The sequence below is a fragment of the Dinoponera quadriceps genome, unplaced genomic scaffold (assembly GCF_001313825.1).
Source record: "Dinoponera quadriceps isolate SergipeBrazil2010 unplaced genomic scaffold, ASM131382v1 scaffold1872, whole genome shotgun sequence".
In the NCBI taxonomy this organism is placed as follows: Eukaryota; Metazoa; Arthropoda; class Insecta; order Hymenoptera; family Formicidae; genus Dinoponera; species Dinoponera quadriceps.
In genome coordinates, this window is record NW_014555944.1 from 27,026 (window position 1) to 51,979 (window position 24,954).

The following is a 24,954-nucleotide window of genomic DNA, read 5'->3' on the forward strand; positions in this document are numbered from 1 at the left end:
CTCCCCCTTTCCTCTTCGACCCCTTTGCGACCACCCGACCACGTCTCCTCTCTCCAACCTCCCATTTTGGCACCCGCTCTTCGCCACCCCCGAGGACGCTGTCTACGCAACTATCGACTTTTTCGGGGACGTGGGCGGAAACGGAGGAGAGCGGGGGCGAAAAGGGGGAGAGGGGGGCGGCCGTAGGCGGGTGGGATATGGTAGCCGACAAGCAGCTTCTGAAAAATGCCCCTGGAGCGTGACTACCCTCCGCCTTTTTTTCTTCTTCTGCTGCTGCTTCGTCCGGCACCCCGCCGGTATGTAGCCCACCGATGGCGGTGGGAGGATTCGGAACGAATGGGCCACACGTGTGCCGCGCATTCTCTTTTTTCTTCCTTCCTTCCTTCCTTCCTTCCTTCCTTCCTTCCTTCCTTCCTTCCTTCTCTCCCTTCTTCACCCCTTTCCGTCTCCCGGCCGAGCGGCTTGGCCGCCCCATATCGTCGATTTCGTAGCCGCTACCGGCGAGAGACGAGAGAGAGAGAGAGAGAGAGAGAGGAAGAGAGAAAAAGTCAAACTCGCAGAGTCGCTACTCTCCCCGGAATCGTGATTTACACTTGTCACGGTGTCGCCCTGCACCATGTGCCGCGGACACTTGGCACTTTACTCCCTTCTTATCGGCGCCGGGAATTCGAAAGTCGCGCCTCCCCGCCGTATTTAATAAATACGAGGCTCGAAGAAAATCCTAAGATCAAGATCTCGGTTGGTTAACGCTAACCCTCGTTGTATCTTCATTTTCTTCCGCCCCCGCCCGCCCGCATACGTCCATCCGCCTGTCCACCTGCGAGTTGAATTAGAAAGGGACAACGAAGAGCTAATCCCGGATTAGTCCTCTAATTCGGGTTGCGGGCGCGATTCAGCCCGAGAAGCTTAGTGTATTTAGAAGTCGCTGGCACGCCGAAAATGCTACCATTTTGTGTGTCCGATCTTTAATTAATAAACGCGCCGCCACTATCACTCCGCCGTCCGGGCGAGCGAACGTTGCTGCAACTTTACGAGCTGACACACACGGATGGTGCACCGTGCGCCGTAATCGGGTTTTACGTTTGTCGTTGTTAGCGCGCGTTGGTATCCTCCGTTGTATAGACAACAGCAGCCGCAACAATAATCGCGATATGTCTTTATTATTTTCTGCTATGCCCAACAACGAACGTTCCACGCGCCGATACGTGTTGTAGGCTCGCGGAAGCGAGCTCTCTATGGCGGTTTACATCCTCTCGTTCCCTCGCTCAAGCCGCCCTCGAGCTAATTTATTAACGAGCACACGGCGGGAACACTATCGACTTAAACATGTCTTTTACCTGGAGGAGGAGCGAACTGCGGCACAATCGGCCCGCGTCTCGAAACCAGCGTTCTTCGGGGCAAATCCTTTCGGCGGGCGCGCCTCAATTTCTCCCGGGACGAGAACGACGTATCTGCAATCGGGCCGCTTTAACCATTAATTGGCCTCTTATCGTGAAACTTTCAAAGCCGCATTGTGCCACTGTAACAATAACACTATCTTACGAAATTTGAAATTTTTTTTTTTGCGTAAGGAGCGCGAATCACTCATTTCCTGTGTATTTTCGCCTGCTAAGCACGAATCCGTTGTCCGAATTTGGCTGTCAATTTTGAGAAATGCGGCGTTAAAAATGACGATTTCGAGAGTTCTCATGACATTTCAGGCACCGTCGGCAAATTTATTTCCAAATTTTGTTAATGCCTCGCGGAAGTATTAACTTTTAACTTTAAAATGCCCTTCGTCTCGTTTCGGCATTTTTTGTTTTCGAAATATGGCAATTTTTTATGGCAAAAATTTCCGCCGGTGATGCAACGTGAAACCCCTCGAAATCATCGTTCTCATGACTTTTTCTCTTTGACGCCATTTTTCTCAGAATTGCGATGTGATAGTCAAATGTGAACGACGAATTCGCGTTCGGCAGGCTGGAATACATCGGAAACGACTGTTCGCGTTCGTCAGGCGAGGAAAGATAAAAAAATTTCGCAGGACAGTGTAATCAGCGGGAGACAAGCTGCGGAATAAACTTAACCGTCCGCGGCGGTTTAAATAGCTCCTGCCAACCCCCGCGTCCTTCCTTCCTTCGGAAAGGAGACTCTAATCCCTCGAGCGACTAGCCGAGAATCCGTCTTCGTCTTTTCCTCCGGTCTCGCGCGGAGAAAAGCTACGTCGGTCCCGTTTCCGGATCTCCGTCCGGGCGGCCCCCGAGATTCTCGGATGAATAATATCTAACGTCGTTCGTTCGGGACGCGTCCTAGGATAAATCGTCGTTTGGATGTTACGTCCCTAGCCGTGTACCACGCATACGTATGCGCGCCCGTAGGTGTCTACGTTCGAAAGTCGGAAAGCGGGAAAAAGGGCTCTCGGGGAATAGGTAAACTGCGGTTAAACTGCGCGTATTACATATGACTTTGCAGCGGCCAACGTGCAGGATCAACGACGTTGTGTGTTGCCTCCTCTCTCTCTATTTCTCTCTCTCCCTCTCTCTTCCTCCGTATGCATGTGTGTGTGTGTGTGTGTATTCGTTCGTGTTCGAAAGTTTCCGCGTGATAAGTGGCGAATGATTTATTCATCTCACGACGGAGCGCAGGCAGCGGTACAAATTACGCATCGCGTACAGAAAACCTTCGTGGTACGTGACAGTAATTCATACATCTGTATTAGCGTACGTATACCTCGTCGGCGCTTCCCCGTCGTTCCCTCCCCCCCCCTCTCCTGCCGGCCGCTCCTCTCGTTCGGGAATTTGAAGTAATTTTAATCGTTTGCGCAAACTTCTTCGACCCGTTAAAAGAGCGCGCGCGCGGCTCGTCGAGGGCGCGAGCGATATTCGACGGCCGCCGCACGACTGTCTCCGCACGACCGATTGTACGCGGAATGTAATTCGCGGCGCAATAGGGGATGATTCCTTGTCGCGACCGAGCGCGGCGCCCGTAAACTCCGACTAGGATTAATTAAAAAAGTTAGAGGCGGTATTAAAAGTATTAACTGTCTTCCACGTTTCGCGCCCTCTGCCGCGCGACGCGTGTTAAATAAAATTTAAATTCCAAACTCGAGGGTAGCGGGGGGGGGGAGGGGGGATAATATATCCCACGGTTGCGAGTGTAGGCCGATTAAAAGTAACAACATGCGAAATTACGCGCGCGCTATTTGCAGAACGATTATATCGAGCGGCCGCGAAAGAGGCTCGGATTCTTGGCGATCGCGCGGCCGACCGCGCGAATTTTCCGCGGGGTTTGACTTGGAATTTTTCCCCGTCGGCAGGTCGCGAGGCTGTCACCGAATTTCGGCCGACTAATCGAGCGTATCGACACGCAATCACTTAGAAACTGACGCGACGGATTGACTGGCGACGCGCGCTGATTCGATTTCGGATGCGGCGAAACCGGGGGAGGGCGCGCCATCCGTGGATCCGATGTAGTTATTAGGGAAAATGGGATTAATCGACCGATCGCGCGATAATTTGGCGCGACGTTAATTCGTATATATCCCCGATATATACACAGATATAGCGGCGGACGAATGCGCGGGTCTCCCTAAAGAGCGGGATGGCGTAACGATAATTCGCGCACGGCCGCGCGCGTCCTTGCGAACGTGACGCGAAATTTCGTATATTTGATAAAGACGTCCGCGTGCGTGAAGCCTTTTTTTCCCGGTGGTATGCCCAACGGAGCCATGGTTCACCGCAAGAGCGCGACTAGGTCGGGGGCTATTCTTGCCGCTTCGCGGGAATTTTTGATTAAAGTTTAATTTACAGGCGCGCGCGCACAGCTCCTGGCGGACTTTAAAACGAGATTTTTCATCCTTCCACCCAGCCAGTCGCGCACGCTTATCGTCCCTCCGGAAAAAGCTAGGTGCGATGACGTCTGTAAATATCATCCGTGCGTGAGAATATCGCAAAGTGCATTACACCTACCTCGCATACACCCGTCGTGTACTTATTTTCAGAAATGCTCGCGCGCATCGAGGTGGAGCGACCGCGCTTCCACGTCGATGTAATTTTACACGATAATGCAGCCGAGTAATTCGTGTGTGTGTATGTGTGTGTATGCTTTTTTTTCAAAGTAGCGCAACTTCGACGATCCAACTCGAGTCTCGTTAACACGTCCGCGAGAACGCAATCGCTCGAATGGAATTTCCAATGTGTCAGCGGTACAATTAACTACTTGAAATAATTCTGAAATTTTTACGTGTCAGTTCTTAATGTCACGGTAATTTTTCATTAAAAACCTAAATATGATTTAGAAGGAATTAAAAATAGAAGTTAAAATAGAACATTAATCTCACGAAATAGTATAAAGAAATGTCATCGTTGCGAATACTTTAATTTTCGGATGATCAATCAAAAGCTAAATAGAGGTAAAAAAATAACTTTGGTCGATTCACGATGGAACTTAAAGCTTCAAGGACATTAAGATCCGTACAAATTAAATTGACGAGATTAACGCTAGATTCTATGGCCGTCGTTTACAGTTGTATATTATTTATGACCTTTGATTGGGAACATGATTAATTACAGATTGGTATTCATGGTCTGTTATTCGGCTGTTTGGATCAACGTTTCTTGTTGTGTGAAGTAAATGCATGGTACAGGTTGACGAATAATCAAAGATTCACGAAGTATAATTACCCATTAAGCTATAATTACGATAAATAGCCGCCTAAATTGATACTCTAAGGTGTCACTTTATTCTTGTAAGTTCAACAGATATCCGTTAAAATAGGGAATCTATATAATGAATGATTTGACACGCCTGGAAGTATACGATGCAATACCACCACTAGCCGTGTCTATTCTGGCGTCCTACGACCTCCGTCCTGGCTTCCTGACTTAACGTCCCGCTTTTGGCTGCTTCGTCGTGGTCTCCGGATACTTACTTGGCGCTAAATCTAGCAACGGCACTCACATAGATATTCAATCGTATGAGAATTAATAAACGCGATGTCCGATGAGAGCCCGACTAAGTATTTCAACTGCCGACGAATACTTTGATCATCCAAAGGGAATGATAACTAACGTACCGGTACGCTTACTCCGAGGTATGCGGGTCAATCGAAATGTAATGTAACACACGAAGGTAACACTGATTACATTTACACAACGTTAATCCGGTCTAGTAACAACCGTAGTTAGTGAACTCTCGCAACCGATTGGTACATTCTTTTAGATCTAAAAATATACTCCAATTAAACGCAAGAGTTCACTAATTATGGTTGTTGCTAAACCGGATTAATAGTTCCCGTGTAATACAACTCATTGGCCGCCCTAAAAGCCCGGAATGGTTTCCGGAATGTTAATTGTTGTGATTTCTTGATCCTCCGATTAATACAAAATAAATAAGAAAGATATATAATTATGTGTTATTTATTTATGCGCTCTTTTAATTATGCGCTCTTTGAAAGTAAAACGTAATAAATCTTGCGCTTTATTCGTTAAGACAGAAAATAGAATTTTTTGTGGGGTGTTAGGTGGACGGACGTTAAATTTTCTTTAAAATAAGAGAGATCGTTAAATCAATTACGTACGATAAATCTACAATATTTACGTTCTTGTATTCAGGTAATTCCGATTTATACACTGCAAGAATTAAAGAGCTTCTTTCTTGATGTAAAAGCTGTAATCGTCGTAAAATTTTTAATGGATGGGGACTAAGTGGACAAACGTTAAGATTTCCTTGAGATAAAAGAGATTACATTAAATTAACTGTGTTAATTTAATTGCATTAAACTAACTTTACGAACGTGTAATATTTCCATTAATATGCAGCTGAAATTTGAAGAAATTCCTACAAAAATAATTTAACGGGCCAACTATTTTAAGGTAAGATAATAACATATGTATAATATTCCATCTTGAAATTCTCCATTGATTTTTCAAGTTTAACGGAATTTAACGTAGAATCAAAATGTCATCTTAAGTCAACACCTCAAACTGAAGTCTGACCGTTTTCTGGGACGCGTTTGTTCAAGAAATTAAGGGAACGAAAAGTGGGCAGAAGTATCAGAATGAACGCGACCGCGCCGGGTCATTTGGCTAACCTGTGTGTGCACGGCATATTTTTAGCATGGACAGGCACTTTGTGCGTCGAGAAGATACGTGGTATCGGCCTCGGTGTCAAAAAAAGCGGCCTTGACACGCCCGAGCGGGCTCCCGGCATCGATATACCGTATAAGTTTCGTCTCTTAAATTGGTTTCGGGGGCGCAAACTTTGTCGTATCGCGGGGATTCGCGGGATTTGCGAGTGACCCAGAAGAGGGGAGAAAGTATTTAGAAGGTATACACGTCTAGGATAGCACAGCAAACCGCGGCGCTTGCCAATTAACGATACTCAAACTTTGCGCTCAAAAACTCGACGGTGTTACTCGAGATTTAATTGCAGTGGCGCTTCGGCTTTATCGAGAAGGCTCATGGAGCGGTTCTCGCGGGGGGGGGGGTTGATGCGATATCTTCGNGGGGGGTTGATGCGATATCTTCGCGCATCAGTCCGTACAACAACGCGGACTACCCCTTAGATTACGGGTAGTAACGTGCGAATTACGAACACGCGAATTTAACCGTTGGATGATAAAATACGGGAGGCCAGCTTCGGGGAAAAAAGACAAGAAAAAGAACACACGGAGGAAAAAAAGAAAGAAACCCAGCCTTTCGCGTTTAAATTTTCCTCCTTTTTTCCCTCGTTTTCCATCTCTCCTTCTCTCTCTCTCTCTCTCTCTCTTTTCCCTTCCCCGCCGCTATTCCTTTTTTCTTCCTCCTCGCACGTCGCGATGCCCGGCGCACGCGCGCTTAATAAAATGAATATCGCCCTCCAAGGATAACCGCGCGCTAGCACGGCGAAGGCCCGGCACGAAATTAAAAGCAAAACGCGGCAGGAGAACGCGATATATCAGGAACAGACCCATGGGTAATTGCGCGAAGTAAATTCGAAGCGGCGGCGGGGACGGCGGCGGCGGTGGTTCGAGCGAGCACGCGAGAGCGTGAAAAAGAGCGGCGCGCGTAAACAATAATTGCCAGCCGTCCGTGCAGCTCGCGTCTAATTAAGATGAGATCCGGTTAATCAGCAAGAATAGCAGTGAGCGATTAAACGGAAAAGTGGTTCGAGTCGTGTCGCGGAAGGAGCCGCCAGTTATAACTGATTCCTCCCCCTTCCCCTCCTGTCGCGCTCCATCTCTCCGAGGAAGCTTGGTGCTTTTTCAAACGGATACACCCGGCACAATTACGCGAACGTAATTTACGTAAATATTTTCGTTAAATCCCGTAACCCCGACTATCGCAAAGAAGACGGGGCATTAGTCCCCGTTATTTGCTCCGCGTCTCTCTACTCGTTTATTGGATTAATAAGATATGACGTCGTTGCGGAGCGCCCGAAGTTTCGTATTAGCATGAGAAATGAGCGTGACGTGTACTCCTGTTTTTCCTCCTCCCCTCCCCTTCTTCTTTTCCGAAATAACACGAACGCAGAGATGTATAACGCGTCGTTATCCCTGAAGAGTCTGACCTAAAATACGGTAGAAGTAGAGAGAGAGAGAGAGAGAAAGAGAGAGGGAGGGTTGGATAGAGAAGGATAGAGAGATATGCCCAAATTGCGGGCGGCGCAATAGCTCACGGTAGCAGTCGGCCGTATTATGGAGACCCCGATACGCATTTTCTGGCCGCGGCTGAAGCCGCGTTTGCCGTTCGGGAAAATAATGTGTCGTTTTTCCGGTCTGTCCGACCGCGCGCGCGTCCGTTAATTCGTGTGTTCGCCCTCGCGAGCGGTGTGTGCTAAAGCGCAATAATGCCGTTTCGAGATGCCGTTCGCGCTGCGCGTTCGAAGTGCACGCGCGCCCGCCCGCTCGAAACGGCATAGAAACGACGACGCGGTATGTGGATTTCGGCGGTATGCACTTTTCGTGGATATCTCGCGGCGGAATTGGAATTGCTGCCAAGATCTCGGTGTAATGGTAAAGTAGGTAGTGCTTTGTCCAAAATTAGGACGGAGAACGATTAGAATACAACACGGGCGGTATAATGCGGAACGTTCGCGGACGCTATTACGATATCCGGGCTTCGCCCGGGACTTAAAAGGGCGAATTAATTAAACGTGTGTTAATATAGATTAATTCAAAAGTGAATTATTACGGTTCACACGCCGGAATGTTTGCGCAATAGAGAGAGAGAGAGAGGGGGGGGGAGAGAANTGGTTTTGATACGCTGGTAATTATATTATAATTTCATAATTCTGATGAAACGAATATACACACACGTGCTGTATGAAATAGCGCGTCATTATAATTACTTAGCTCCGCCGTGAAATATAGAAATGTGTATCCATCGCGACCGAGGTATCGTTTGTCGCGATACCGCGCGTTCTCTCGCGAGTACAAATATGATATAATACACGACAGGACGCACGAGAGCACGACAATATTACGGCTAACACCAGAAACAATAGTTTCCCCGGCTCGTAGACGTAGATAACGGTATTTCTCCGCTAACGTACAATCGGTTCGCGATACATCACGGGTAGTATAGAAAATAATAACCGATTGCCCTTTCAAACGGTATTGTTTTTTTTTTCTCTCGCTCTCCCCCCCTCACTCTCTTTTTTTTTTCGCCATCGCTACACAATGGAGTGGCAGCTTTTTATAGCTGTCGTGCTTTTTCACTCGAAAAAGCGCGGATACGCACGATACCGGTTAAATCCGGCGCTAAAGCGTGCGCTCACGTAGTCGTATGTCCTGACAACGCGTTCATCCTGTTAGAGAGCACAGCGAATGAAGGATAACTCTGCTGTTCGCGTCAAGATAGGGAGCAAAGGAGAGGGAACGACGGGGGAAGGAGAGGTACAGATCGAAAGAGCTCGAGAGAGAGAAAGAGAGGGTGAGAGAAAGCATCATGCGGATATATTGATTTTTTGTTACAAATAGAAACGCGGGACAGACGGCACAGATAGAATGATACCAATCAAGGCATTGTTGCTATAACGAGATTGTTGGATATGAAATTTCAGAATGCAACGCCCGTGTCGCCGGATGCAATTCGGCCGTTCAGGTTTCAATCAGGCCGCGTGTCGTTTTCGGCCGGGTGGAATCCGTCGGCTATACGCTCTTCCTATGGAATCACCGGAATCCGTATTTATCCGTGGCCCGTTTTAGGGATATAATTCCCAGGGAGACGCGCGAAACAAATCTCGTGTGCACTTAATTTCGCGCGCGACGCGCGTAATACACGCGGCCGGGAGACGCGCGTGACCGTCCGGCGGCGCCGCGCGCGACGGAATCTCTCTCTCTTTCGTGTATTTTATGTAAAATTTGAAATACGTATCCGCTTTGCAGACAGAACACGCACACACGTGACGTGACGGACCGGTGTGTGCGTGGCGAACTGTGACAGATCTCATAGCCATAATCGAGACGATTGGCGAAACTTCAATTACGTACGTGGCGCGCGACGCGCTCGGGCGTCTCCTCCCTCTTCCTCTCCCCGACTGCACTTCGCGTTTCAAAGAGTATCCTCTCGATCTCGTATCTCTCTCTTCGTGTATATTACACGTACGCATTACGCACACCGGCGAGAGATAACTTCCCAATTGAATTTTCACGCGATCCTTTTTGCATGATATATATATATATATATATATGCAAGTTAGCCATCATTATTTCTCACTTTGACAAATGCAAGCAGATCGATTTGACGCGAGATGACCCTCTTCCTATTGATAAAGTGCCGCTTATAATAATGACGGATAGGGGGATTCCTCCTCGTCAAACGTCAAGAGCACCATCGTCCTACCTGTCTTCGATCTATCTAGCGCCGCTCTTCGCTTCGTTCCCGCTTGTTTGACAGTCGCTCGAAATCTCATGATCTCGTTGCCTCGCCCTCGCATCTCGTTCGGCGAGCGTTTTAACGTCAAAAATGGATAAACGCAATGATGAAGGCAACGGCATTTGTCGGTGATGGAGGGCATTCGCGCGCACTCACGCGCCGCCCCCGCCGGGGGACATTTATGATTATTAATGCGCTGTAAAATAAACATAATGAAAATGATTGTAATGGCGAATCCGCGAAATATTTATCATTGCCCGGAGTGCATTGGAATTACCGAGATTTCTTTCCATATATGTATATTGCATGCGTGATAATCCGCAATTACCGTTTCAGCTTTGTGACCCGATGGACGACTCGAGTGGTGTATATTCGCTGGGAAAATCGGGAAAAGGGGGGGAGGGCCCGCCAGTTGGGTAGAAATTGGTATGTCGTTAGTGTTCCGAGGGAAATAGCGGGAGCTGCTTAAATCACAGCGCACTCTTGAATTTCCACAGCTCGTTCGCGGAATTCGACTTGTATAAATTAGCCGGATAAATAATTCCCCGCCTCAGAGGATAAAATGCAAGCGTCCGTGCTTTAAGCAGCCGCGCGTATTCGAAGCGTAGTTTTATTACCTCCGTTCTCTTCCGTTGATACGATGCTTCGTGAACGGACTAACAACGAATGTGTATATTTCGCGCTCGTCCTACGTTCGCGTTCTGCTTCAAACAATCGTCGAATGCGATTTCTATCGTTTTCGGTCTTTCTGTATTTTGCAATGCGACACTCCGGCGCGTGTAACGTGTGCGCGCAAGCGTTACGAAAAACGCGAAAACACACGCTCGTCGTAAGGTAAGAGAAACAAGACCACAGAGGAAATCGATCGAAAAAAATTTTATTTTCGACAACTGTCGTTATAGCACATGATTTTTACCGTACATGTGGATTTATGACAGCGTACGTTCCCTTACGTCGCGCTCTTCCCTCCTACCCCCCAACACCAGTCCTTCTCCGCTGACGATATATCCGCGTTTCGTCCTGAACGGTATATCTCTCGGCTCTCTATTATGTATACCTTCAAAAAAGTGTGTGTAATCTTGGAAATATAGATACGCCTATGCCCACTAAACGATCGCAATCGTACGCACACGCTCGGTGATCTCTCTTCTTTCGTACTCGTAAAATAAAAGAAATATTTTTACATACTTTTTTTTTTCCTGTTTTTATTTCTTATTTTCGTCGTCATATACCGCGCCGTAGACGGATTCTTCCTGCGACACTAAATTACACATTTGTACATCGTTAACATCTTTAAAAGTGGTTTGCCCCCTTCTTTCGGTCGGCGGGCTCGCTCTTTAAGGGTTGTAAACTAACGATTTCCGATTCCTTTTATAACGCGTACACGCGAGCACTCGACTCTCTACACGCACGCATGCTCACATGCACCCTCACTCGCGAACACACACATACACAGACATACACACACACGCAAACACACATGCACACATATACAACGAACACGAACACGTACGCGCGCGTACGCGGGGTAAAACGTTCTCTGCTCAGTTTTTCGAATGGTTGCCAACACTTTGCGCCGCACTCGGTCTACCGAATGTAAATCAATTAAAAAATAACACTCGTCTCTCCCGCACCGCGACGCGCTTTGGGACTACGATTACATTTAGATATGCCGCCACGTGGATATGTAAGTACGTGGATATGTGGAAAATCGATTGACAGTCGACGAAGTTCCCGACGAAGCTCGAGGTCTTCTCGTCGAGAGACCTCAGGACCTCGCGGAGAAGCAACCCCCGTTTTGGCAAACTCCACGTCCCTTTCCTCAGCCCCCGACTTTCGACGGATTCACACACATACCTTCCCTCCGCTCGGCTTACAGATTACGCGTGATATGTCGCGACGATATACACGTACAATATGAGCATACGAGTGTGCCTTCGACGGAGCGCATACATACGCGGTACACTATTGTTGTTTCAAAAGAACAGTGTCTCTCTCTCTCTCTCTCTCTCTCTTCCCCTCCCCGTAAACGCTGTGTCCAAAACTGAAATTTTTATTGTCCGCAATAGACGCGTAAATATGCGCTCGGTCCCGGTGAGGGCGAGGCGCGGGAGGAGGAGGCGTGAATGCGCACGACGAGAGGCGTGTAAAGTTGATAGACTAGAAAACGCATCCGGATTCGCGCGCGCCGGGCGTCCATTCCGGGCGACAAGGATAACGCGCATAACGAATGCACTTCCGCACGGGCTATTAACAAGGGGCCAACAACCTGTGGCGGGGATTTTTCAGGCAGACTCGCGTGCCGCTCGTTGGAGCGGACGTTAAAGAGTTTACTCATTAATGTTATTACTAGCGTTAACACGGAGCGGCCGGTTCGCGGGTAACGCGCGTAGTCCGTAACACGCGGACTAATTGTACAAAGTGCAGCTTTCGAGGGTGGCCCGGGATGGACGCACGTCGCGCGCGTGTCTCGCGATCTGCCCCCGTGCGCCGCTCAGGATCTCGCCTCTCTCGGAACACGGGAATTACGTCGACGTCGAAACGAGAAGGGCCGTCGCATTTATTAAGCAATTTTTCGCCCCGAGAGACTTTTTCTCTCCCTTCCTCCTCCCCCTTCCCCCTCTCCTCCCTCGTCCTCTTCTTCTTCGTCTTCTTTCTCCTTCCTCCTCCTCCTCTTCTTCTTGAGGCGTAATTGCAAGCTACAAATCGGATTAGACGCGAGAATTCGTAATACGGCGCGCTTCTTGTCGCGAAAACTGGGGCAACCCTGTGTGTACCACGCAAAACCCCCCGACAGCCCTATTCATACTGGCGCGCTTCGGGATTCATTCAGAATACCTCCGTCCAATGATACACGTCGCGGGGATTCGTGTACGTTATTTATGCAGCGACTGCGTTTTCACAATTAGATGTGCTTTTTACCGGTAGCGCGCGTCGCGTTGCGATTCCCTTTGGCGAATCAGTGAAAACTTCGGCGTGTCCCCCTACGCGTGTCGCGCGCGCGCTCGCGAAATTAACTCTTAACCCGGATTATGCATCTGGCAGTCACGTACGTGTATGAAAAATTCATTTAAGTATCTCGAGAAGGAGAGACGCGATCTATAAAGTATCTTAAGATACACGTAGAGACGTCCTTGAACAGCTTAAAATGACCGTATCCACCTTTAGTTCGAGATTCAGCGTTCGCCCGCTTTTACGTTCTCTCTCCTCTTCCTCCTCTCTCTCTCTCTCTCTTTCTCTCTTTCTCTCCTTCTACTTCTTTTTTTTTCTTTCTCTCTATAGTTTTGTCCGCGCAGAGGACAGCCACATCTTCTAATTAAGGAGATAAAAAAGGAACACTCTTTGGATTAAATGTTAATCTCGTTACTTCGCTCGGGTACAAAATTAACAACGTGGCGCGCTATTATAATGTAACGACAATTAATTCGCCGCGCGAGAAAATCTCGAGGTCGTAGAAAAACGTTTGTCATTCGCGCACGCACGCACACACACACATACGCACACGTGCCTGACATCGTGGACTCGCGAAGTCACCGTGATCATATATCAGCCTTTCGATTTGTCGTGCGTTCGTTCGTTCGTTCTCTTCATATCGTTATTATCAGGTGTCGTGCACAGTTTCACGATCAGTTCCGTCCTGCGTGTCACACTTCACTGTATATATCCCATCATCTACGAAACTCACTGTACAATATATGTCGCCTATGTACAAAATTCTATGGATCCAGCAAAATTAACACTGTCGTCTAATCTCTCTCTCTCTCTCTCTCTTTCTCTCTTTCTTTCGTTCGCTCTCTTTCGCTCTCTCACGTACGCACACTCGTTCGATCCCTCATCGCCTTAATTTAAGATACTCCGCGGCCGATTGGTAGCTATAATTTATTGCTGCCAACTGATAAGACAAGTGGCACTCGTTTATTCACGACGTCGGGTCGTAACAATAGGAGACGCGCGGCACCTCGGAAACTATCGTGCTTCTATTCCAGTGTGATAATGACCCGTAACGACAGAGATTTCGGGCTCTGAATAATGAAGGTGACGGGACTCGAGGAACACGTCGTGGGGGCTCATTTCGTCCGCATCGTCGATGATAAACGCTGAAATCGATTCTATTTTTTTTTGTCATGTAATCCCCGATTTTGTCATGCCCGATTTATGTGTGAAATGCTTACAATGAGATACGCGTGTATGTACATACCTATAAAATTCGTCGGATTTCTTTCTATCCGGCTTTTGACGAGAGAGAGAGAGAGAAAGAGAGTCGGAATACCACCGCACAGTTTTGAGCTCGAAATGCTCTAAATCCGCCACCGCGTAACAATGCGATTGCGTTAAAATACCACGGTAAAAATATCGCGGAGGTACGAAAATTCGAGGTGTATGAATTTCACGAACACCCGGTGTCGAACCGCCGCCGTGTTGCGGCCGCGAAAGCATATTTTCACGCCAGGAGCGAAGGACGAGCTCCTCGCCAGCGAGCGAAATTACCTTAAGAAGTGAGAAAATATGTGCACAGGGTTGTTTACGCTCGCCTCGCGTAGCTCCGCGTCCCTTTCGGCAGTGTTTCAAATATATTTTCTCGCGAAAATGTGTTGCCATGTTATCAGTACGGTGAAATTAGAACAGCCAATGTCAGCCTGTCGCTTAGAAATAGAAAATAACAGATCGTACGTTCGGCCATAAAATTGTCTCGAGAGATGGAAAGTGACGTTTGCTATCGAAATTCCCGTTTTAGAAGCAAATTCGATCGAGAGACTTATCTCACGGGAGGTTTCACGCGAAAATTAACCGGAGTTACATTAAAAATAAAATCGGATTATCGTTATCGCTAATGTTTATTCATGTATTTTCTTAGTGCACTTGAAATATGACGGAATATCTGAATACATATATATTCGTAATGGCATTTAAATGTGTTGCGTCCCGAATTATTATTACAATCGTGCGCGTCGGCATCGGCACGAATTGAAGATAAATCAGCGAATCAGACGCGCAAAAATGCAGCGATGAAACTTTAATGTCGCCGTCGTGTGCGAAGTAATGAGCGTACGTGAAAATATCGGATATATTTCACACACATACGCGCGCATGTGATTTAAATAAATATAACATAATTTAAATAAATTATTTTGATACATTTTTCTCTCATTAGCAAATATAATCATTACCTACGTCCAGCAGGCGACACTCCCGTGTACGACGAGAATTTCGTTCCGCCACGCAATATCGCACGCCGGCACGTGTCGGCTATTAAACGTGCCGATAGTCCGCTTTTGCAAAAGTGACATTTCGAAATTGAGAGCGTCTGCGCGCCGACTCGGGTCAATAAGCCGAGAAAGTGAAAGCCGAAAGTTAACGGCGAATCTACGAAACGGCGTTATTCCGAGTGTACTGCTCGCTAAGTTTTATCATTGAGCCATTATCAGGGCGCGCGCGGAATTTTCACGCGAGCGTCTCCGATGGGGCTCTCATTCTCGCGTCGATCGGCGCGCCCCATTGTCGAATGTGAGCCTCACGAGATGACATTTTCAGGCCGGTACGGTCAGCTTCGTCTAACACACGCGTATAATTCGCGCGTATATCTATATATAACGTATTCCCCGATACATGAATTTCTTGCAGCGTAATTCCGCGCGGCGCTATTTGTCTCCTCGTCAGTGTTCCGTGAACACGAACGTTCCCACGCGGTAATACGCGTGTCAGCATGATTTCTCGGCGAAACGAAAGCATCTTACTAGATTATGCGATTCGACTTTCGCGATCGGACTTTCCGAGTCGAGTTACGATTGTTAATTCACGCGGCGTGACACGATTATTCGCAACCCCCGAAGATCCTCGCCACCTTGCTACAGCTGTGACGATACGTCACAAATAATGTCGCCTTGCGTGTTCCTCCGATCAATATGTGCCGTTGGTATATCGAGTTCGCGTAAAAAGGTTTTAGACCTCGTCCACGCCTTACAGCCCGCGACATAGACAACGAGCGGACTACCGCTGCGTATATTGAACCACGGCACGGTCGCGTTGCGGCGGTTGTACGCCACGTCGATCGAGAGGTATAAAAAAAGCCCGTAGAATCAGATATAACGACTCAAGCTGAGCTGGTTTGCACGCAACAGTTGACTCTCGATTACTCAGGGGCGATCGGCATGCCGGTACGCGCGAAAACGCGCGGCCGATGAAACGCGCATTTTAAACCCTTAAAACGGATATCGGATACAATATCGCGGAGCTCGGCCCTTCGGCCGTAACGGAGCTATGGGAAAACGAATGCCCTCCGAGTTTAATTTCTGTCTAATTGCAATCGAAATCCGAGCTCGCTGCGAGTTAACCCCCACCCCCCATTTCCAAATCGCTCTCAAGACCAAAATCCATATGTCCGACTAGATGTTTCTACGAATATCTGTTTTAATCCCTCTCTTCTTTATAAAACACGATCCGTGAGTTTTCCAGCGGAACCACGCAAGTTGTAAAAGATATACGATCAACGTTTTGTTGCGCCCGTATGCATTTTATCGCGATTTTACGGACGAGTATATATATTATAAGTCGTGCGTCGAATTTTTTCACGACGATCGACGGTGCGACGAAGCGAAGGTGCTCGCGAATGCGAAGCGGCTCCGGTCGGCGAACTCTCCTGCACAATTTTAAAAAGAGGATCATATTGTCGGGGGGATTCGATGAGACGTGGATCAACGAGTAGCTGCGAGAGTTATCGGCATAGCCGAGAGCAACGGCGATATTTCACGATTACAAATGCCGGCGAAAACGCGGAATTTACCGGAAGGAGGGAGGAAACGAGCAAGGGAAGCCGATTACGCGTAATTGAATTTCGACGAAGGTTGCGATTATAAAGTGCGTCGCGAACGAACAAATGAAGTCTTTTACGAAATAGCGGGACGGAAGGGCGAGTAACCCTCCCGTTTTCTCCGCGCATATACGCTACACACGAACGAACATATGCACGAGAGAAAGAGAGAGAGAGAGAGAGAATGGGTGGCAGCCGATTCTTTTCAAAGCAACTACTGTTGTTCGTTTCGCATCTCTACAAACTTCCTCCCCACTCGGGGACCGGTTAATTACCGCGACTTTTAATTACGGCCGGCGAAATAGAAATTGTCAGATAGAAAAAGTCCATAATTGCGTGACCGTCCCTACCGGATATTCGGTGTACGTTTGTATCGGTGCGCGGCGGGTAATCAGCGTCGTTTTACCTGCTCTGTCGCACCGCGTACGTCATCTCTACTCTCTCCCTGTCTCTAGGTATAAGAAATTAATGCAAAAGTCCGCGCGTGTGTGTGTGTGTGTGGTTCACCACCCCCTGTGTACGCGCACGCGACGTAACGTCCGCAGTGACCGCGCTCTATTTCGAGACGCCGCTCTTTTTTTCTCGCTTCCGTCTCGTTTTTTGCCCTCCCGTTTCTGATATGACGAATATGGCGCTTCGCGATCATTGAGCAGAGAAAATCGGCCCGGTGCGCGATATGCCGATCGAACAGTCGGCGATAAGCGGTAAATCGAGCGTGCGCGCTCGCGCGCTCGCCTATCTCGACCGAGCGTGCTTTTTCGACGAACGGAAAACGCGTACGCGCGATACGAAAGCACACACAACCTTGCACACGATCCCACACACACACACACACACGCTCATACAAACATGGATACGCACACCTCACGGGTACATGCTTATACAGCATACAAAATGAACGACACACTTTAGGCGGCGATTTCGAACGAAACTCACACAACTGGCGTTTTGACTTATCGTCAGATCGGATTACCCTTTCCCCAGCGGGGGTAATTCTCCGCCGTGATAAAAATGTTTCCGGGAAGTCGAGCGTACGGTTGAACGAGGGTTTGTACATGTGAGAATCACAAGTGGCTTTTTATCGAATCGCTCGTCGCGGAAACGTACGTGACTCAATTTTCTTACAAATGAATCAGATACATTAATTAGCCGTTAATGCCCGCCGAGAAAGTACGGTGCCAGACATGACGATACTCGCAAGTGCGACTTTTCACGGATTGTCTTGCGAATCGGAAGATCCACGATTGTACACGGCAAGAGCTTTTTTATAGTAAAAGAGGAAAGGGAAGGGAGAGAGAGAGAGAGACAAACTGTCGTTTCTCTCCTATGACGGATACTGCAAGGCGAATTTGCAACGATGCCTGCGAAATAGCACGCTGATAATTTCCTCGAGGGACTCTGCCGATGATGCTCAGATGCGATTTTTCAATACGGCGCGATCTCACCGCTGCGGGAACATAGTAATCCGATTTGACAATACGGTTCACCGTCGGATACCTGGATCGACAGAGACTCACTTACGTAAGACGCTAACGCCAGGCATAAGCCGGCCAATCAATCGCGAAATCCTGCTTTAATGATTGAGCAATAGTATACATTCGCTGGCGATTGATTTACAGGCTTATCACAGTCTTATATAATTGATTCTAGTGGCTCCGCCGTTATACAAAGACGACGATCGAGATCTACGTGTATTCTGGATTTGCCGATTCACGACACATGCACTCGCATGGGGGGGCGGGGAAAAACCCGTTAATATTAAAAGTACATCCTGTCAATCTTCAATTATCGGATATATTGTCAGTATTATGTGATCGATCCGTTGTCGTTTCAATATGATGAGTATTTTACATTGTTGATAAGTAGAATATCGATAAAAACGACGGGGCGCATTCTAACGTCGTTTCAATATTGATAACAATACATAACTAGATTCGACGTTAAATTATGAGAAGATTATCGATTATCCATCACATGCTCGAGTGTCACATTATCAAATTACATTCAACACGGAAATCAAGAGATAGATATATAAGTAAATATGTATATATATATGTATATACAGGATATTAAAAGTTAGACCGACAAGAAGAGAAACGGAGGACTTCGAAATAAACATTTCTTGCCAATACTATATATTCCTTGACAACGTTTTTCATATTATATGGTATAAATCAATTAAATGAAAATCATAAATTAAATGAAAATCAAATTCTCCATTAAGACTCGACTATAGCTCACCACCATATTTGTGGTTTATGACATCATAGGCGAGAAATGGCACGCGGTAAGCTTTGGCTTAAGTTTCCTTATATGTTTGTTTATTGTTGAAGTCACGAAATTCCCATATCACATAATGTTAAAACGAAACGTTGCACAGTTGGGAAGTAATATTAACAGAAAAGATTTATTTATTAATGTTTATTTATTTACTTTTTTTAATTATTTCCTTTCAAGTCCCTTCAAAGTTTGCCGGCCTAATTTCGTAACACCCTGTATATATATCTGGATTCGGAGAAACAAGTAGCGAATCTGTGACCCTCGAGAAGAAAATTGGGCTTATCCGTCAAGGAGCCGGCCAAATCGCGGATCAAATCAGAGAACGTGGATCCAGAGCGGCATCCGAGCGCCGTACCTATCTCTCGCTCGATCGTTCTCGCGAGGTTTCGTCTCGGACACGAGAGCCACTCGGACCAGCCACTCGAAGCAACAATATAGGCTCGCGCCGGTCCGCAATCGTGAGAGTTTGTCGACCGAGGCTTCAAGGGACCCCCGCCGTTGATTTCAACGAGAGACTACCTCGCGCTTCCCAATCGAGGCGCGCCATTTTCCAGCGCGCCGACCTCTCACCCCCGTCGAAATAAACAACATTCGCCGTGATCGTGCTCCTTTACTCCTTCCTCGACCCTCCTTCACTTCGAATTGACTAGAAAAAATCCGCAAGACCTTTCGGTACAGCTTAAGCGTCGTCTTCGCTTTTCCTATCGTACACGGAAAAAGGAAGATCGGCTGAATCGAACGTGTTTCGTTCGAAGGAGACAGAATTTCGGCTATCCGCGACCGAATTTGAATTCGTCCGAAATTCTGCCCGTTCAATGAAAACGCGCGCCTTTCGTTCGTTCGTCGTCACGTCAACCCTCTAATAGTGAAATTGAGATCGGATCCGACGCCATGCTCGGTTTTGTTTACTCTTCGTCTGACGTCGAAAAATGATGAAAGAAATCAATAATAACGTGAAACTTCTTCCTTTATTTATAGATGAAAAAAATATATAGCTAAGTTTACCAACTGATTTGAAATAATCGCGATAAAACATTTATGAAAATGCTTTGACGTTTCGAAAATCCACCTTGCTATTAGAGGGTTAATTCAACCGATCTTTTTTCCCCACGTATATGCACGTGTGTATGTGTGTGTGTGTGTGTATACCTCTATACGTGTTATCCTGATCGGAATATGCACTGCAGTCTTCGTGTTCGCCACTTGAACGTCTTAAGGAGAGAGTCACCCAAATAGCGCGTCCCTCGCTCCTCGGGGTAACATTAACTCGTCTCGACTTTAGCTCAGCCGTTACTACAAAGTATTATCCGTCGATATTGCGCTGCACGATCGCGTCGTGACAATGACGTGGCGCGCATCGTCATCGTGCTCTCTCGTCTCTGACTTGCTGCATTCGCGGTCTATGCATTCCGAGCGCGCACTCTGTGTATGTGTGTGTGTATGTGTACATTACGCGCGGGGCATAGCTTATATCGGGGCACAGGTGTCGAGGCCTCTCGGTTGACTGAATGCGATCGACCGATATCTCTTTCTGTTACGTCGCACCGAGTGCCGCGGGAGGAGAGGTCAATACTCCGAAAGGTGAGCGCGAGTCGACCGCTCGCGTCGCGAAATAAAGAAGTGCCGGCGAATATGTGTCCAGTTCGATTGTTTCGGATTTTCCAAAAGAGAAAGAGAGAGAGACAGAGAGAGAGAGAGAGAAAGAGAGAGAGAGCGAGATATATATTTACGTATATATATGTAGAGAGAGAGAGAGAGAGAGAGAGAGAGAGAGCTTACCACAAACTTGGAGACGCGCGTGCGATATCAGTGCGTAATCATTCGCAAACTCCGACCTCTCCCGAGTCACCCTTACGTTACCCGTTCGTGAATATTCGCGCGTCCACCAATTCCGAAGCATCTCGTGGTACGATAACCCTCGAACTACTCGAAATTGGACACACGTTCGCGGGCGCTTCTTCACTCACAACAACAACAACGACGAGCGCTATCACCTCGGCGTAGCCATCGGCCGTGTCCCTCCCGAGCCACCCCCGTGCGAACTAACAGCGTCGATGTCGAGCACTTGGAGGCGGGACAGCCCCGCGACAGGTGCGCGCACATTTCCGGCTAAACGGAATCGAACGTCCGCCAGCTGGTGCACCACACCACGTATTCCGCGCACACGAGACATCGCTAACCGTGTCATTAATTGCCGAGCGCGGATCGCCTCGAGAAGTCGCGCCACCATGAGCGGACCTACGTGGCGTCCGCGTGAAGGTAGAAAGAGAGAGAGGGAGATAGATAGATAGATGTTGTTTTTGCTCGGTGTCGCCTACGCGCCAGGTCGCGCGCGTTAATCGACCCTAAACGGCGTGCGGAACGTTCGCCGACGATGGGCAACGACACCGCGATAACGATGCCCGGGACTCTTTCGTCAGAGACCGACTCGACGATCGGATCGCGTTCGTCGACCTCCGCTACAATGGCCCCGTCGTACGAAAGGCTCCTGGCCAATATTCGATCGCCACCGGCCTTCACGGTGGACGTAATCCACGGCGCACCGCGGTAATCGTGCCGGAGGGCTCGCGCACGGAGTCGCGGTATCTAATTAGCCGAGTTGCCCGGCCGGATAATAATCTTCTCGATCACTGTGCCCTAATAACGCAAGCTCGAACCGGTGGTAAGCCGCTGAGCTTTCTCCAGCGGCGGAGGATTCACCGATAGAGAGAGAGAGAGAGAGAGAGAGAACGTGGTAACCCCGTGGCCGCGGTAAGGACGGCAGCCGACACGGTTGCGGCGGCGCGGCGATCAGCGATCGCGTTGCCGCGGTCGGTCCCGGTCATTGTCACACTTTCATGCGCGCGCGATCCACGCGATTCACACAAACTGAGGTTCGTCGCGTCTCTTGCTCGCTTTCACTACCGCCCGTCCGGCACTCGCGAGGACGACTCTGTTCGCTTCCCCATCGCGGTTTCGTCTTGTTTCCCCCCCATCTTAGCAGTCGGTGTCGTCCTCCTGGTGCCTCCTACGCAGCTCCAGATAACGGTGCCGGGCGTCGCAGTAATGAAGGAGCGGTACCTAGACATCGGTCCCGGTGCCCTCCTGGTAGCCCTCGTCGGGCGAGCTGCGCGTGGAGCCGAGGACGCGCTTGAGCGCGGAGACCGGCGGCAGCACCGGGACACCCTTTTGCCAGACTCGCATCTGCTTCGCGCCGGGCGGGAACTGCTCGACGGCCGGCGCTACCACCGCGAGCGTCTCCTTCGAGGGGTACGCGCTCACCGAGACGGACGTCCTGCAGGCGTCCCTGGCTTCCCACAGGCAGCTGGAGTAGAGCATCTTGCCGTCGTCGATCGGCTCGACGCGGCCGTAATCGGCGACGCCGTAAGGCGTGATGTCCTCGGCGGAGCCGCGCCGGGTGTCCCTGATGAGATCCGGGTTATCGATCGGCATCAAGGACGTGGTGGACGAGAAACAGGCACCGGCGGGCATCGCCGGCTGACTCTGGTCGTCGAAGCGGTTGATCGTCGCGTACTCGTTATCCTGCAGCACCGCTGCTTGCGGTCTCTGCACGTAGCTCAGGTGCAACGACGCCGGCGGCTTCGACTCCAGCCCGAACGACGTCGTCTCGATCTCCTCGTGCTTCCTGCGAGTGGTCGAGGTTGCGGACGGTGGGTTGTTGTCACCGCCGAGCCCGTCACCGGACGCCGCCGGCTCCATCGGCACCGACGACTTCACGTCCTTCAGCGGCATCCTTCGCAGGCGAATGAACAGCACGAGGATGATGAGCAGGATGAAGAGGATGAGCACGACCAAGGCGGCCGATATGCCAGCGATCTGACCGGAACCGAGGGTCGACATACCCGCGGTCCTCAGAGACACGTGCAGGGTGAAGTTGGCCTCGGCGCTGCCGGCCTGGTTCTCGGCGACGCAGTAGAACTCGCTGGAGTCCGCCTCTTGGGCGTTGGTGAGGATCAGCGTGCTCCTCTTCCTGAACTGGCCCTCCTCGAAGATGAGGATCTTCTGGTAGCTGCTGAAGGCCGAGTGATTGGTGAGCAATCGGCCGTTCCAGTACCACTTGACCTTCGGCGGCGGTATCGCGCTCACGCGGCACACGATGCTGGCGTTCTCGCCGATGGTCGCCTCGGCGTAGCGGCTGGCTATCAGCATGACCGGCCGGCAGGCGAAGTCGTCGATGCCGAGGTCGGTGAAGGCACGCTTGAGCAGCTGCTCGGGACCGTGGCAGACGGGCGCCACGAGGGTCGGCAGGTTGTGCTTCACCAGCCACATCTTCATCTCGCGCAGATGGCAGTTGCAGATCCACGGATTGTCGTGCAGTTCGATGCTGGTGAGCTTGTTGAGCGGCTCGAAGGTGCCCGGCTGCAGAGTGGACAGCCGATTGTTGTTGAGCTTGAGGCTCTCGAGCAGGTCGAGGCCGCGGAAGCCCTTCGACTCGATCTCCGCCAGCTGCGTGTGCGAGAGATCGAGCTTCACGAGGTTCGGCGTGCTCTCAAAGGTGAGCGAGCGGATCTTCTCGAGGGGGTTGTACGCGAGCACCAGGTCGCGCAGGAACGGCGTGTCGGTGAAGCTCGAGCTCGGCACCGCGGTCAGCAGATTGTTGCTCAGGTCGAGCTCCACGAGATTCGTCAGGCCGGCTAATGCCTCGCCGTCGATCCGGTCGATACGGCACTCACGCAGGTAGAGACGCTGCAGATTCGTCAGGCGTACGCGCACGAAGATGTTGCTCGGCAGATGCCTGATGTCGTTGTTGCTCGTGTCCAGCACCTGCGTCTCCGGATCGATCCACTCCGGTATGCTGGTCAGGGCACGATCTATGCACTCCACCGTGCGCTTCCCGCTCTTCCACTTACAGGAGCACTCGTCGGCGCACTTGTCGCCGCTGGCCGCCACGCCGAGCACCGTCACCGCGTACAGCAGGAACACCGACAGCCCCATGACGGATCGTTATCGCCGTACAACAGCCCTCGACTCGTCTTCGTTCCACCTCCTCGCCCGACGACACCGAGGACCCGCGAGCCGCCTCAGCGACGACCGACGGGCGTCTTCGTCCGCTCGCAAAAACCTATCGGGACCGATCTTACGCCCATCATCCTCCTTCTCGCGTCCTCGCGTCCTCGCTTTTCCACTCCCTCTCCCTCTCCACCTTTCACGCTGGATTCTTCTCCCGTTGCTGCTCCTTTCACGCGTCTCTTCTTCTTCTCCCTACGCACCCTTCACGCGAACCCACCACTCGCCGGAGTCCTCGCAGCGCACCGCGGCGAATCACGAGAAGGCTCGGAACTCAACGGACCCGTCTCGTCCATTCGTGTGTCCTTCCCCGGCACCCCTCGCGACTACGTTACCGCGTCACTCGCGTTCCTTCGTCGAGCAGCGCGCGCTCCGTTCGGCGAGCCCAAACCGCGCCGAGGACGTCCCCTCGGGTTTTCGATCAGCCACCTCGTCGAGTATCCATTGGCGGCGTCACACGTGCGCACACGCGACCAGCACACTCGACGTCACCACTAGGCGGGCAGGCGGACCGACGCGAACGGACGCAACATCGTCGCCGTCGACGTCGTTGTCGCCGTCATCGTCGTCGTTCCTTCTTACGTAAACCTGCGTCCGGCGTGCACTCGCGTCGTCCTCGGCGAAAAGCTCCTCGACGCCTCCGCCACGCCGTATCGACTGTAACCGCACCACTACTAGCACCACCACCACCACCTCCACCTCCACCACCACCGCTACCGCCACCGCTACCACCCACCACCGCCTCCTCTCACATCACCGACCACCGCCGCTACTACCAAGGCACCCCTGACACCCGAATTCTCACGAGGTACCCCGTCGACCGAGCGTAACGCTGCTCCCGTTGCGTGGGGGCCGACGTGTGAGGGGCTTCGCGAGGGTGTCCTCCATGGGGTGCCCTCCGCGTTGCTCTTTCTCTTTCTCCTTGCTTTCCTCTCTTCTCTTTTCTTTTCTTCTCTCTCGTCTTTGTCCGTCTACGTTTTCATTTATCGTTCACGAACGCGCGCGTGCGCGGGGGGGGGGGGG

General features: G+C 50.0%; 1 protein-coding gene across 1 annotated transcript; it reads right to left on the reverse strand.

Annotated features, from left to right (window-relative positions):
- Positions 1–10,709: 10,709 nt before the first annotated feature.
- On the reverse strand, positions 10,710–24,163 carry LOC106745969 (leucine-rich repeat-containing protein 24). Its single transcript, XM_014622047.1, has 2 exons — positions 20,074–24,163; positions 10,710–19,570 (listed from the first exon to the last, which is right to left on the reverse strand). The coding sequence occupies exon 1, from the start codon at positions 23,857–23,859 to the stop codon at positions 21,985–21,987; it is 1,875 nt and encodes a 624-aa protein (XP_014477533.1). The 5' UTR covers positions 23,860–24,163; the 3' UTR covers positions 10,710–19,570; positions 20,074–21,984.
- Between the last annotated feature and the right edge of the window lie 791 nt (positions 24,164–24,954).